Source organism: Aotus nancymaae, unplaced genomic scaffold, assembly GCF_030222135.1.
Source record: "Aotus nancymaae isolate 86718 unplaced genomic scaffold, 86718_ANA_hifiasm-v0.15.2.pri h1tg000089l, whole genome shotgun sequence".
NCBI lineage: Eukaryota > Metazoa > Chordata > Mammalia > Primates > Aotidae > Aotus > Aotus nancymaae.
The window spans coordinates 3144511-3159796 of NW_026988504.1; the positions used below are offsets into that span (position 1 = coordinate 3144511).

At 53.7% G+C, this 15286-nt stretch overlaps 1 protein-coding gene across 1 annotated transcript in view; it reads right to left on the minus strand.

The window, feature by feature from the left end:
* Nucleotides 1-54: 54 nt before the first annotated feature.
* The window catches only part of CCDC40 (coiled-coil domain 40 molecular ruler complex subunit), a 62812-nt gene continuing 47580 nt past the window's right edge, over nucleotides 55-15286 (minus strand). Inside the window, exons 17-20 of the mRNA XM_064369183.1 lie at nucleotides 14601-14721; nucleotides 7041-7229; nucleotides 2547-2705; nucleotides 55-1116 (exon numbers count right to left, since the gene is read on the minus strand). Coding sequence (XP_064225253.1) covers nucleotides 868-1116; nucleotides 2547-2705; nucleotides 7041-7229; nucleotides 14601-14721 — 718 coding nt within the window. The 3' untranslated portion in view covers nucleotides 55-867. The remainder of the gene's footprint in view (nucleotides 1117-2546; nucleotides 2706-7040; nucleotides 7230-14600; nucleotides 14722-15286) is intronic.

Sequence of the window (15286 nt, forward strand, 5' to 3'; positions counted from 1 at the left end):
TTTCTACAGTGTTTTAGAATAAGCCTTACTCGGAAAGCTTATTAGGTACTCAGAAGAAAGATTTTATTCTGCTGAAATGTTTGAAAGTGAAATTATTTCGTAGAACATTTTCCCTTTAAACTGCAAAGAAGCCCCAGGGTAACTGGTACTTGGGAGACCAGGGATGGGGAGGAAGAGCGCCGGGTTAATGATGGAGAAGAGATAGGTGGGGCGTGGTCCCTTGGTGTGGACGCCGCAGCCCATTCAGTGGTTACCCTGTTATGTACGTCTGGGGCCACTGACTTTCTCCTGCGTGCTGTGAATCTGAATTTAACTCAAATGGGGACGTCAGGGCAGGAAAAGGGATCTGAGCTTTCTAGGGGGTGGGGATGGGAAAAACTGGAAAAGAAGATGGTTTGTGGGTTTTCAGGCACACGTAGTAAAGGGAGGTGCTGGGGGAAGTCTCCCAGGCAAAGGCTGGCTGAAGCCGCTGTAACTTTCCCTCTGCTGCTCAGCCCACCGGCTTGCGGACCGATGCCAGCGCTGTGTTGTGAGAGGCACGTGCAGATTTGGGAGAGTGGCAAACCAAGGTGCTACCTGGACGAGTGAGTCCAGTGTGCGAGGGTGGGTTTGCAGTCACAGGCTCTGTCTTTGCGATGGAAAGCTTACTGGAATGCCATGGGAAGTGCTAGGATTTTACTTGGTTTATTGAAACTGCTGAGTGGCTAAAAAGATTCCTATGGGTGGGGCTGGCCTATTTCTCTTAAACGATGCCCTTCTGAGGGTACATGTGGTTTTTAGGAACACAGAAGATTCCAAGTCCCTCATAATAAACACAATTCTGGATCTCTTCCTTGAGGCCTTGGAAGGCAGGGTCCAGGCCGCTCCCTAGGAGGGCCCTAGTGACTTGAGCTTGTTGGCGATCATCTGGCTGACCTTCTGCAGGGCCTCCTGGAACTGGGGGTACTCTTTCAGCACGTGGTCCAGGATGGTGGCGATGAGAGCCAGCCGCTTGTCCAGGCGCTGCTGCTGCAGCATTAGGGTCTGCTCGGAGCGGAACAGGAACACGTACCGCCCCTCCTTCACAGCCTGCAGGTGCTTAAGGCGCGTCTGCAGGGCCACGATCTCTGAAAAGTTCTGAGTGGGAGAAGAGATTCCATGTGGGGCTATGCAGACTGGAAGAAAGGTACCTGCAGCCCCCCCACAAACTCAGACTCCAGGAAATGCCGCAGAGGAGGAGAGACCTACGCCCGAACAGGGACGGCCTGAAGGCGTGTCACCCCTGGGTCTCAGGGAAGAGGCTGAGAGGCCCTGGGTCGGTGCCTTTTTGGGTTATTCATCATCACTGTCTAGGAGACATACATTATCATTATTTTTTTGTGTGTGAGGCAGTCTCGCTCTGTCACCCAGGCTGGAGTGCAATGGCATAGTCTCACTGCAACCTCTGACTCCTGGCTTCAAGCAATTCTCCTGCCTCAGCCTCCCAAGTAGCTGGAATTACAGGCGCCTGCCACCACACCTGGATAGCTGGGATTATAGGTGCCTGCCACCATGCTCAACGGATTTTTGTATTTTTAGTAGAGGTGGGGTTTCACCACGTTGGCCAGGCTGGTCTCGAACTCCTGACCTCAAGTGATCCACCTTCTGCGGCCTCCCAAAGTGCTAGGATTACAGGCGTGAGTCACTGCACCTGGCTTAGGCAACACCCTTGACACCTGCCACATGTCAGGCCCAGTGCCAGGCACCCTCCCCTCATCATCTCCTGGGTCTCACACACCCTCCCCTCCCCCAGCCTGGGTCTCACGCACCCTCCCCTCCCCCAGCCTGCCCTGCTGGCTTCTGGTAGCCCTTGCACAGTTTCAGGCTCCTGCCTTTGTTGGGCTGTCCGTCTGCCTGGGGTGGCTTTGTGGGTGTCCGCTTCTTCAGCTCTGGACTCCACAAGGCCTTCCCGGATCACCTGAACTCAAACTCCCAAGCCCTCGGTTCACCTGATGCCCCTGACGCTTCTTTCTCTGGTTTATTTTCCTCCAGAGCATTTACTACCACCTAACACATCATTTCTTTTCTTTTCTTTTTTTTTTTTGAGACAGGATCTCACTCTGTCGTCTAGGCTGGAGTGAAGTGGTGCAATCTTGGCTCACTGAAGCCTTGACCTCCTGGGCTCAAGGGATCCTCTCACCTCAGACTCCTGAGTAGCTGCGTGCCACCATGGCACAGGTGCGTGCCACCATGCCCAGCTAAAACACACTGTATCTTTTTAAATTATTTTGCTAATCACCTGGTCTCCTGCCCCAGGACGGAGCCTCTAGTAGGGCGGGGATGTTTGTCTTTCGTGTTCTGTTTTGCAGCCCTCGCACCCTGAACAGGAGCCCACCCCATAACAGATACTCCATCAATACCGATTGATCGAACAAATCACAAAGCCACAAACATGTGAGCAGCTGGTGGTGCTATTACTGGCGTGGGATCAGGGGAGGCCCTAGCCTAGGGCACGCGGGACCTCTGTATGAGTGGCACATTCACGGCCAGGTGCCTTTACCCCCAGGGACCTCCCGGGACGTGTTCACCTGTTGTTTGAGGTCCCTGAGCCGGGTGAGTTCAGCTTCACGTGTGTCCAAGTCTGCCTGCAGCACCGACAGCTCTTCCTTCCTCTCTTGGAGGGAGTTGCGGACGTTTTTCTCAGTTTCTTCCAGTTCCAGGATGGTTTTGGTGGACTCCTCAGTGGCCTAGGAGTGAAACAGGACCACACTGGGCCCCTGCAGCCTGGCTATTTGGCAGACAGGGAAGAGTCAGGCTGGGAGGACCTGCCAGGCTTCTTCTGCGAGCTCCATCCAGGGAGGCTCCTAAAGAGGAATGGGGGCTGCTGCCCTTCAGGAACAGGTGGCCCGGAGAGGCGAGGCCCGGGAGAGGCGAGGCCGGGAGAGGCGAGGCCGGGAGCGGCCAGGCCCAGGAGATACCAGACTCGGGAGAGGCGAGGCCTGGGAGAGGCGAGGCCCGGAGAGGCGAGGCCGGGAGAGGCCAGGCCCAGGAGATGCCAGACTCGGGAGAGGCAAGGCCTGGGAGAGGCGAGGCCCGGGAGATGCCAGGCCCGGGAGAGGCCAGGACCGGGAGATGCCAGGCCCAGGAGAGGTGAGGCCAGGCCCGGGAGAGGCAAGGCTGGGAGATGCAAGGCCCGGGAGAGGCCAGGACCGGACGATGCCAGGCCCGGGAGAGGTGAGGCCCGGGACAGGCGAGGCCCGGGAGAGGCCAGGCCCGGGAGATGTCAGGCCCAGGACAGGCCAGGCCCGGGACAGGTGAGGCCCGGGAGAGGCCAGGCCCAGGCCAGCCCACGCTGAACACTGCTCCCTTAAGGCAGATGTGGCCAAGAAACGGGGGCCTGAGCGGGTCTGGGGCTCCCCATGCAGCGGGTCTGTCCCCAGGCAGGAGATTGGCACAGCTCAGCAGCCGTGTGCCAAGAACAGGGCCAAGGCCGTAAGGGCCGAGAGGCGGGCTGGGGAGCCTGGGAAAGAGGAGGGCGGGGCCTCTGCCGAGCAAGGGGCGAGGCTGCTGCCATCTGTGTGACGTGTGGTCCACCTTCAGGGAAGCAGCACAATTAAGAGAAAGAAAAACCCACAGGCAGCATTTGGCAGCTGACATGGCCCAGGGGATGATGGAGGAGGCCAGAGTGACCCTCAGGGCTGGCTGGGGACACGGAAGGTCTTTGGGGTGGGGCTGGCAGGGGTGAGGACAAGGACCTGTTTGTACAGCAGTGACGGTGTCATGCGGAGCACAGGGCCTGGGTCTGGGGGACTTGGGTGCTGCTTGGAGCAGACAGGGATGTGGGGTGGGCATGGCGGTCCTGGCAGGGGACTGAGGTGGTGCCCAGGGAGGCAAGGAGTGGTCAGGGCCCGGGATAGGAAGCTAAGGAAGGAATGGCATCAGGAGTGGCCAATGTGGTGGGCAAGGACTGAGAAGAGACCGCTCTGCCGTCTCTCTCCAGAAACTTCCAAATGAGCAGCCCAGGCCTGTCTGTTGTTTTTGGCTAATCTTTCCCCACAAGGGTGACTTCAGCACTCTCCAGGGAACTTTCTGGGTGACTCTGAGAGCTGGGTACCCATTTCACAGGTTGGTAAACCAAGGCTCTGGGAGATCAGACCGTATGTCCTAGTCAGGAGTGGACTGGTGTGGCTCTGAGACATGCTGTCAGCTGTCCCCAAGGCCACCTCCCCACCCATGGCTGTGGTTGCTGTTACATTTAACTCTGCCTGCCCCCCTGCCCCTGGCACACGAGGCCCTGCAGGTCTGGAAAGGCCCACATGCTCTGAGGTCACACAGCGGGTCAGCAGAGCCGTGGGGTCAACCTGGGAAGTATGAGCACAGGGCCCCTGGCTGGTGACAGCTGAGGTGAGAACAGGACAGCACCGGCCAGGCCCTCCTAGTGTGGGCCACGCACTGCACGCCCAGTGGACGTGGCCTGGTGTACGGGGATGCAGGCTCTGGGAGAGCCTGCCATGCTCCCATCAGCTGGTCCCCAGCACCCACCTGGTATCCCCAGCATGGGCCGGCCTCTTCCCCAGAACTCTGTGCCTCCCTGATGCCTCCCCAATGCCACCTCTGATGTGCAGGGAGGGGCTGAAACAGGGCCGTCTCTGGCCGTCAGTGGCTCTATCTGCCATAGGCATTCTGTGAACTCCCAGAGACAGGCCCCGTGGCAGCAGCAGGTTAGCAGTGCTAAGCACGGCCCCTCTAACAGCCTCTGCATCCTTGCCCCCAACCCGGCACCCAGCCGCAGGTTAACAGTGCTGAGCACAGCCCCTCTGCATCTTCACCCCTGACCCAGTACCCAGCCGCAGGTTAGCAGTGCTGAGCACAGTCTCTGCATCCTTGCCCCCGACCCAGCAGCCAGCCGCAGGTTAGCAGTGCTGAGCACAGTCTCTCTGCATCCTGAGCCTAGACCCGGCACCCAGCTGCAGGTTAGCAGTGCTGAGCACAGTCTGCATCCTCACCCCGACCCAGCACCCAGCAGCAGGTTAGCAGTGCTGAGCACAGTCTCTCTGCATCCTCAGCCTAGACCCAGCAACCAGCCTAAGGTTAGCAATGCTGAGCACAGTCTCTCTGCATCCTCAGCTTAGACCCGGCACCCAGCAGCAGGTTAGCGGTGTTGAGCACAGTCTCTCTGCATCCTCAGCTTAGACCCGGCACCCAGCAGCAGGTTAGCGGTGCTGAGCACAGTCTCTCTGCATCCTCAGCCTAGACCCGGCACCCAGCAGCAGGTTAGCAGTGCTGAGCACAGTCTGCATCCTCACCCCGACCCAGAACCCAGCAGCAGGTTAGCAGTGCTGAGCACAGTCTCTCTGCATCCTCAGCCTAGACCCAGCACCCAGCAGCAGGTTAGCAGTGCTGAGCACAGTCTGCATCCTCACCCCGACCCAGAACCCAGCAGCAGGTTAGCAGTGCTGAGCACAGTCTGCATCCTCACCCCGACCCAGAACCCAGCAGCAGGTTAGCAGTGATGAGCACAGTCTCTCTACATCCTCAGCCTAGACCCAGCACCCAGCAGCAGGTTAGCAGTGCTGAGCACAGTCTCTCTGCATCCTCAGCCTAGACCCAGCACCCAGCCGCAGGTTAGCAGTGCTGAGCACAGTCTCTGCAACCTCAGCCTAGACCCAGCACCCAGCCGCAGGTTAGCAGTGCTGAGCACAGTCTCTGCAACCTCAGCCTAGATCCGGCACCCAGCCGCAGGTTAGCAGTGCTGAGCACAGTCTGCATCCTCACCCTGACCCAGCACCCAGCACCCAGCAGCAGGTTAGCAGTGCTGAGCACAGTCTCTCTGCATCCTCAGCCTAGACCCGGCAACCAGCCTAAGGTTAGCAGTGCTGAGCACAGTCTCTCTGCATCCTCAGCTTAGATCCGGCACCCAGCAGCAGGTTAGCGGTGTTGAGCAGAGTCTCTCTGCATCCTCAGCCTAGACCCAGCACCCAGCAGCAGGTTAGCAGTGCTGAGCACAGTCTGCATCCTCACCCCGACCCAGAACCCAGCAGCAGGTTAGCAGTGCTGAGCACAGTCTCTCTGCATCCTCAGCCTAGACCCAGCACCCAGCCACAGGTTAGCAGTGCTGAACACAGTCTCTCTGCATCCTCAGCCTAGACCCAGCACCCAGCTGCAGGTTAGCAGTGCTGAGCACAGTCTGCATCCTCACCCCGACCCAGAACCCAGCAGCAGGTTAGCAGTGCTGAGCACAGTCTCTCTGCATCCTCAGCCTAGACCCAGCACCCAGCCACAGGTTAGCAGTGCTGAACACAGTCTCTCTGCATCCTCAGCCTAGACCCAGCACCCAGCTGCAGGTTAGCAGTGCTGAGCACAGTCTCTCTGCATCCTCAGCCTAGACCCGGCACCCAGCAGCAGGTTAGCAGTGCTGAGCACAGTCTTTGCATCCTCACCCCCGATCCAGCACCCAGCCACAGGTTAGCAGTGCTGAGCACAGTCTCTCTGCATCCTGAGCCTAGACCCGGTACCCAGCCGCAGGTTAGCAGTGCTGAGCACAGTCTGCATCCTCACCCCGACCCAGCACCCAGCAGCAGGTTAGCAGTGCTGAGCACAGTCTCTCTGCATCCTCAGCCTAGACCCAGCACCCAGCCGCAGGTTAGCGGTGCTGAACACAGTCTCTCTGCATCCTCAGCCTAGACCCAGCACCCAGCCGCAGGTTAGCAGTGCTGAGCACAGTCTCTCTGCATCCTCAGCCTAGACCCAGCACCCAGCAGCAGGTTAGCAGTGCTGAGCACAGTCTCTCTGCATCCTCACCCTCAAGCTGGCACCCAGCAGCAGGTTAGCAGTGCTGAGCATGGCCCCTCTGCATCCTCAGCCTAGACCCGGCACCCAGCCGCAGGTTAGCAGTGCTGAGCACAGTCTCTCTGCATCCTCAGCCTAGACCCGGCACCCAGCCGCAGGTTAGCAGAAATGAGCACAGCCCCTCTAACAGCCTCTGCATCCTCACCCTGGACCCGGCAAGACACTTTCCTGGAATGTTCCTTGGGCCCCAGAGAGAGAAGCAGGTGTCCTGCCTCCTTTCCGCCGCACCCTACCTTGCGGATGTCTCTGATTTTCCGGTGCAGCTCGAGCTGCTTATGGTGGAATTTGGTGTGGGTGAGCGCCTTCCTGTCTGTCTTGAGCTGCCCCTCAGCCTGGGTGGTAACGCTCTCTCTGCGGGCGACCGCCATCTCCATGGCACAGATCATCTTCTCCTGCTGCTTCAGCAGCTGCCCGAGCTTGACCTGGGAGACAGGACAGAGGGGCTGGGGTGGGCCCAAGCTGCAGCTGCAGAGAGCGGTCGGGGATGCCGGCCTCGCTCATCCTCCAGCCACACGCAAGGGGATCGGGGGCGGGGGAAAACAGTGAGGCCAGTGCCGCTGGGAGGATCAAGAGACGTGGAGGCAGCAGCCCTGGGTGGGAACCCGGAATCCGCAGGCAGACAGTGCAAGGCGGAGAAATGGCCGAGACCCAAGGACACCACGGAGGCATGAGAACTAGCAGCAACCAGCCCAGGGTCAGATCCTGCAGCAGAAAAAAATGCCATTGAGAAAACTGGTGAAATCTGATTCGAGTTTGTAGTTTGTACTTAATTTCTTAGTTGTGACAATGCACCTTGGCTTGGGTGGAGGACCTGGGGCTGAGGACTGGGTTGTACCTTGAGGACTGGCTGTCGGTGTGCACAGGAGCTTTCTGGAGTCATAGAAAGATCCTATGTCTTGATGGTGTGGGTGGCTATGTAGATGTGTGCACCTGTTAGAACCCACCAAACTGTGCATTTCTTTCTTTATTTAGTTTGAGACGGAGTCTTGCTTTGTTGCTCAGGCTGGAGTGCAGTGGTGCGATCTCAGCTCACTGCAACTTCTGCCTCCCGGGTTCAAGTGATTCTCCTGCCTCAGCCTCCCAAGTAGCTGGGATCACAGGCACCTGCCACCATGCCTGGCTAATTTTTTTGTATTTTTAGTAGAGACAGGGTTTTACCATGTTGGCTAGGCTGGTTTTGAACTCCTGATCTCTAGTGATCCTCCTGCTTTGGCCTCCCAAAGTGCCAGGATCACAGGCATGAGCCACCATGCCCAGCCCAAACTGTGTTTAAAATAAGCCCATTTTATCGTATGAAAGTCACGCCTAAAGTTGGTTTAAAACAAAAAACGGGCAAGAATCCTGAAGCTAAGAGGGTGAAGGGAGACCAGGCTTACTCACACCTGTAATCCCAGCACTTAGGGAGGCCGAGGTGGGCGAATCACGAGGTCAGGAGATCGAGACCATCCTGGTCATGGTGAAACCCCGTCTCTACTAAAATATAAAAAATTAGCCGGGCTTTGTGGCACATGCCGGTAGTCCCAGCTACTCAGGAGGCTGAGGCAGGGGAATCGCTTGAACACGGGAGACAGAGGTTGCAGTAAGCTGATATCGTGCCACTGCACTCCAGCCTGCTGTCAGAGCAAGGCTCCGTCTCAAAGAAAAAAAAAAAAAAAAGTGCCACAAAGTGACTTGGAATGCAGCTCCAGGCTGGGGCGCCCTTCTTACGCAATGCAGGAAACCCAGAAGCCATGAAGAAAAAGACTGATGCATCACACAACAGAAACACTAAAAAGTCTGTGTGGCAAAAGACGCCCTAAGCAGGGGGCAAAGGCACATGATAGGCCAGAGACACTATTTTAAGAGGTAATAAAGATAGGGGTTAATAACCCAAATATATAAGGAACCCCTAAATAATGTTAAGAAATAAGAAAAAAAAAAAAAAGAAAAACAAACAAAAAAAGAAATAAGAAAACAGGCCAGGCACGGTGGCTCACGCCTGTAATCCCAGCACTTTGGGAGGCTGAGACTGGTGGATCACTTGAGGTCAGGAGTTCGAGACCAGCCTGTCCAACATGATGAAACCCCATCTCTACTAAAAATACAAAAATTAGCTGAGTGTGGTGGCAGGCGCCTGTAGTCCCAGCTACATAGGAGGCTGGGGCAGGAGAGTTGCTTGAGCCTGGGAGGTGGAAGTTGCAGTGAGCCGAGAACATACCAGTGCACTCCAGCCTGGGCAACAAGAGAGAAACTCTGTCTCAAAAAAAAAAAAAATAAAAAAGAAAACCAGCCAGCCAAAGATATGAGCAGGTGACCCCCAAATGAGGAAATGCAAACTCCAGCACATGCTTCACGCGCGCGTGTACACACACACACACGATCCCCCTGCCCCACTGCTGGTAAAGCAGCAACACGAACCCACACGAGAGAGCCACCTCTTTGCACACGGAGACTGTCAGACATTAAAGGCTGATAACAAACAAACGAGCGCAGCAAAGCCACAGAAACTGTCACTTTACAAAAATCAATTGCATTTCTATATACTAACAACAAACAATTGGAGATTGAACTTTTTTAAAAAAAGCATCCTTCACAAAGGCACCTAAAACTGTGAAATAATTACGTATAAATCTAACAAAACGTGTGCCAGACGTGGGTGCCAAACACTAAAGGCACTGACAGAAGAAGCGAAATGAGACCTAAGTCAGTGGAGAGGTGTGCCAGGTGCACGGCTGGGAAGACTTGGTGCTGTTCAGATGCCAGTTCCTCCCAAGCTGACCTACAGACTCAATGCAATCTCAGTCCTGGTCTCGGCAGGAGTTTCTGTAGAAACTGACAAGCAGATTCTCTAATTTTTATTTTTCTGCATTCTCAAATTTTTATAGAAAGGCAAAATATACAGAATAGATACAACAGTTTTGAAAAGGAGGGGGATCTGGCCAGCTGGGATTGGTGGCTCACACCTGTAATCCTAGCACTTTGGAAGGGCCGAGGCAGGCAGATCACTTGAGGTCAGGTGTTTGAGACCAGCCTGGCTAACGCGGTGAAACACCATCTCTATTAAAAATACAAAAATTAGCTGGGTGTGGGCTCAGCACAGTGGTTCACACCTGTACTCCCAGCACTTTGGGAGGTGGGCGGATCACAAGGTCAGGAGATCGAGACTATCCTGGCCAACATGGTGAAACCCTGTCTCTACTAAAAAAATACAAAAAATTAGCTGGGCGTGGTGGTGCGTGCCTATAGTCCCAGCAACTTGGGAGGCTGAGGCAGGAGAATTGCTCGAACCCAGGAGGCGGAGGTTGCAGTGAGCCGAGATGGTGCCACTGCACTCCAGCCTGGCGACAGTGCGAGACTCTGTCTCAAAAAAATAAAAAATAAATAAAAATAAATAAAGTAAAAAGGAAGTCGGAGGAATTTCTTAAGTACAGAGTTACAGAAATCAAGACAGCAGGGTGTTGGTGAAAGGACAGAAACATAAATCAGTAGAACAAAACAGAGCCCCAGAAATGAACCTACACAAACGTGTCAGCTGATTCAACAAGGGCTGGAAGGTAATCCAGTGGAGAAAGGGCAGTGTTTTCAGTGAGCAGGGCCGACTCAAGTGGACATCCTAATGCAAAAAAATTAACCCCAATCCACAACTCACACCATACGCAAATTTTCACTCAAAATACATCGTGGACCCAAAAGCAGGAAGCTTCTGGAAGAAAGCCTAAAAGCAGGAAGCGTAAAACCTAAACGCAGGAAGCTTCTGGAAGAAAACAGAAGAGAAACTCTTTGTGACCTTCAGCTAGGCAAAGGCTCCTTAGAGAAGCTACAAAAACAATCCGTGAAAGCACAGACTGAGGGGTGGGTGCCGTGGTGTGCGCCTGTAATCCCAGCACTTCGGGAGGCCCAGGCAGGAGGATCCCTTGAGCACACGAGGTCAAGGCTGCAGTGAGCAATGATTGCACCACTGCACTCCAGCCTGCGTGACAGAGTGAAACCTGGTCTCTAAAAAAAAAAGAACAGACTGGGTAATTGGACTCCACCACACAGAAGAATCTCAAATGCATGAGGCTAATTGAGGAAAGCCAGGCTTAATATGTCTCACCCTGTTTGATCCATTCATGTGACATTCTGGAAAAGCCAAAACGACAGGCATGGAGACATTGGTGGCTGTCACGGCGGCTGGGGTGTGGGGTGAGCTGACTACAGAGGGCATGAGGGAATTTGAGGAAGAGGAAATATCTTTTTTTTTTTTTTTTTGAGACAGAGCCTTGCTCTGTGGCCAGGCTGGAGTCAGTGGCCCGATCTCAGCTGACTGCAACCTCTGTGTCCCAGGTTCAAGCAATTCTCCTGCCTCAGCTTCCTGAATAGTTGGGATTACAGGCATCCACCACCAAGCCCAGCTAATTTTTGCATTTTTAGTAGAGACAGGGTTTCACCATATTGGCCAGGATGGTCTTGATCTCTGGACCTTGTGATCTGCCCACCTTGGCCTCCCAAAGTGCTGGGACTACAGGCGTGAGCCACCGCGCCCGGCCAGAAATATATCACGATGTGCCAGTGGCCACATGATTGTCTCTATCAAACTTGCTGGCCGGGCGCGGTGGCTCACGCCTGTAGTCCCAGCACTTTGGGAGGCCGAGGCTGGCGGATTGCCTGAGCTCAGGAGTTTGAGAACAGCCTGGGCAACGTGGCGAAACCGTGTCTCTACTGAAAATACACAAAATTACCCGGGTATGGTGGTGCATGCCTGTAATTCCAGCTACTCAGGGGGCTGAGGCCGGAGAATCACTTGAACCTGGGAGGCAGAGGTTGAGGTGAGCTGAGAATGAGCCACTTCGCTCCAGCCTGAGCAACAAAAAAAAAAAAAAAAAAAAAAAGAAAGAAAGAAAGAAAGAAAAAGAAAGTCCTCGTAGATGAATGCCCCAAGCTGTGAGCTTCCACTCAACTGAAAAACCTCAATTAAAAAACAAAAAGGGGCCGGGCGCGGTGGCTCACGCCTGTAATCCCAGCACTTTGGGAGGCCGAGGCAGGTGGATCACGAGGTCAAGAGATCGAGAACATCCTGGTCAACATGGTGAAACCCCGTCTCTACTAAAAATACAAAAAATTAGCTGGGCATGGTGGCGCATGCCTGTAATCCCAGCTACTCAGGAGGCTGAGGCAAGAGAATTGCCTGAACCCAGGAGGCGGAGGTTGCGGTGAGCCGAGATCGCGCCATCGCACTCCAGCCTGGGTAACAAGAGCGAAACTCCGTCTCCAAAAAAAAAAAAAAAAAAAAAAGGTAGATAAATAACACCAGAACTGAGGAGAAGGCAGGGATGTGGCTGCTGTCACGTGCTTTTTACACAAGTCATCTGTCAGGTTGCTACAGTCGAATTTACACACTATTTGACCCAGGAATCTCACTTTTGGGAAGCTAGTCTAGAAGGTGAAGGAAAAAATAAAGAACCAGTGAGGAAGAATGTGACTAACGCTGTGCGATGGCTGATTTCATGTGCTAGCCTGACTGGGCTAAGGAGGCCTGGATAGCTGGGAAAACATGATTTCTGTTTTGAGTGGGTCTGTGCGTTGTCTCTGGAAGTGACTGGCGTTTGAACCAGTGGACAGAGTAAAGATGCCTCTCGCCAGGGTGGGTGACATCATCTGTGGGAAGTAGAAAAGTTTCTTTTTAAACTTTTCTTTCTTGTTAAAGAATAAGTGTGCTAATAACTTTGTGAAGCCCTATCCCATGTAGCTGTTAGACCTGCCATGCTTACAGGCACGTAGTACATCCTATGTCCTTGTACTTTAACCAAGATCTTTGTGCCGGACGTGCTCACAGGCACGTCCTAGCTCTCCACTCCTTTTACCTGTTTAGAAAAGTTTTAAGTTGTTAGCCAATTGAGTTTTAGTTCAGATCGTGAGGTCTGGCTCTAGCCAATGGAGATCAGACACAGCAGTGAGGACGACCCCAAATGCGTAAGGGATAAAGTCGTGTGTTTTCCTTTGTTCTCTGTACTCTCGTGGCATGATGGCTACCAGGAGTAACCTTCCTGCAGCCCAGGAAGTAAAAATTGCGTTGCTGAAAGATCCTTTGTCTCAGTGCTGATTTTCTTTGCGGCACCGAGCATCTATTTCCAGCATCATCCAATCTGTTGAGGGCCTGAGTAGAACAAAAAGATGGAAGAAGGCGGCAGCGGGGACCCTGGCCTGGGATGACACCGTTGCCTCCTTTCAGGCCTTGGACTCGACCGAATCATGGGCTCTCCTGAGTCTGCAGATTAGACGGCTGGTCCTAGGACTTCTCGGCCCCCAGAATCATATGAGCTGAGTCTCATAATAAATCTCTCTCTCTCTCTCCCTCTCTCTGGATGTGTGTGTGTATCCTACTGGTTCTGTCTCTTTGGAGAACCCTAACACACACTGTGTCTAGGACAAAAGAATAACATCAGCAAAAAACTGGAAACAACCCGAATTTTCATCAACCTGGGAACATATCAATGAACTGTGAAATATCCATAGCATACATTGTAACTGTTCAAGAATGGGTTAGTATCCATGTGGGGTAGGGTACAAGGCAAGCCCTGACTGTGCATTTGTGTGGGAGCCGAGAAGGTGAGAGGCCTTATCCTTGCAGCGGCTGACACCGTCACCCTGGCTGAGGAGAGGGAGCCGGGGAGGAAGGGACGGGGGGAACAGCCTGGACCTTCTCTTTGCCCCTGTCTGTGGGTTAGAGTGGGGCAGAGTGTGGCTTGCTCCAGCAAACGCACGTGGCTTCTGTAATGTGAAAAGTCAATTAAATTTGGTATTTTTAAAAACAACATCTCATTAGCGTATGCACTTGATCTGAAAAATAACTCAGCAGAGGAATTTGTATTTAGAATGGCATTGTGAAAGTGAGGCCCGTTTATTTTATGAACTGTTCTTATGTTTATCCTTAAGGCCCCGAGCCTTTGGCTTGATGATCACTTGCAATTTAATTACCCGCCTTTTAAAGGCAATGAAATCTAACTGTGACCATGGAGAAAAAGCACGGCTGTGAGGGAGGAGTTGGGGGTGCTCTCCGAGCCCTCTGTGTTGTGTGAGACTCTGTTTCACAGTGGGATACATTAGTCATGAAGTTTGAGGGTCACAACCAGCACTTAAAAATACCAGAGTGTGGGCTGGGCACGGCGGCTCACGCCTGTAATCCCAGCACTTTGGGAGGCAGAGGCGGGTGGATCAGCAGGTCAGGAGATTGAGACCCTCCTGACCAACATGGTGAAACCCTTTCTTTACTAAAAATACAAAAAAAAATAGCTGAGTGTGCTGGTGCGTGCCTGTAATCACAGATACTCGGGAGGCTGAGGCAGGAGAATCGCTTGAACCCAGGAGGCAGAGATTGAACCCAGGAGGCAGTGAGCCGAGATTGCACCACTGCACTCCAGCCTGGGTGACAGAGTGAGACTCCATCTCAAAAAAAAAAAAAAAAAATCCAAACCAACAAACAAAAAGAACCAGAGTTCTGTGATTCATGGAGCAGGAATAAAACCGTGTTTTGTGAAATGACACGAATGCTTGTGTGTGTCCTGTGTTGTTCTGTAATATTTCTGCCTGGTAAGAACAAGAGTGCCGTGAAAGGAGGGTCAAAGGGGACGCGCGCTTTGCCAGCGCTCGGCTGGAGCGCAGCTCACTGTGCCGGAGCGGATCGCTCCCCGGGAATCTCACCCCTTGCCACCCGCCAATGTGGCCGGTGTGGTTCCTGCAGGAGCCCCGGGGGAGCGAGGGCTTGGCGTGGCCAGGGCTCTGGAGCCCAGGGAGGGGCACCCACCGGGCCTGGCCACGCGCTCTCCTCCCCTCACCTTCATCCTGTGGATCTCGCCCTTCATGGCCTGGATCTCCGGCTGGCCGATCTCGGAATCCACGGAGGAGCGCATCTCTTTGGCCAGTTGGATTTTTTTCTCCCAAAGCATAATCTGGTGTCTTTAGAGGTAGGAGAGGCAGGGTAAGAAATCAGGGGTTTTCTTCTGACGCTTCGGTGAGCTCACAAGACTTTGCAAGGCTCTCGAGCTGCAGTGGCAGAGCCAAGCAGCTGCAACAGAGCGTGAGGCAGACGGCCACGAATACTCTTAACTGCTTCAACCGGGACCTTCTGAAGCAACCCATTGGCATAAAAGGCAGAGCAGAACGAGACAGGAATACATCTACACACTGGTTTTCTGGGAAGTGAAGAGCGTTGGAATTATATGCAATTTTCTCTGGCTACTTTGCACGCAATATAGCTTAATAGTTTAAAATGGTTAGAGCTGGGTGTGTGTTACTTTAATAATCAGACCCCATAAAAAGAATGGATCTTTAAAAACGTCATTGCAAAGAAAGCCATTCAATTTCCAGCAGTAATTCGTCTGGCTCAAGAGCTGCTGCCTAGGTTGGTAGACAGAGCTCTGCGGGGAATCTGGGATCCACTGGGGTGGGTTCTAGACCCATGCCCAGGTGGTCTTCTTTAGAGACAGGGTCTCGCTCTGTCACCCAGGCTGGAGTGCAGGGT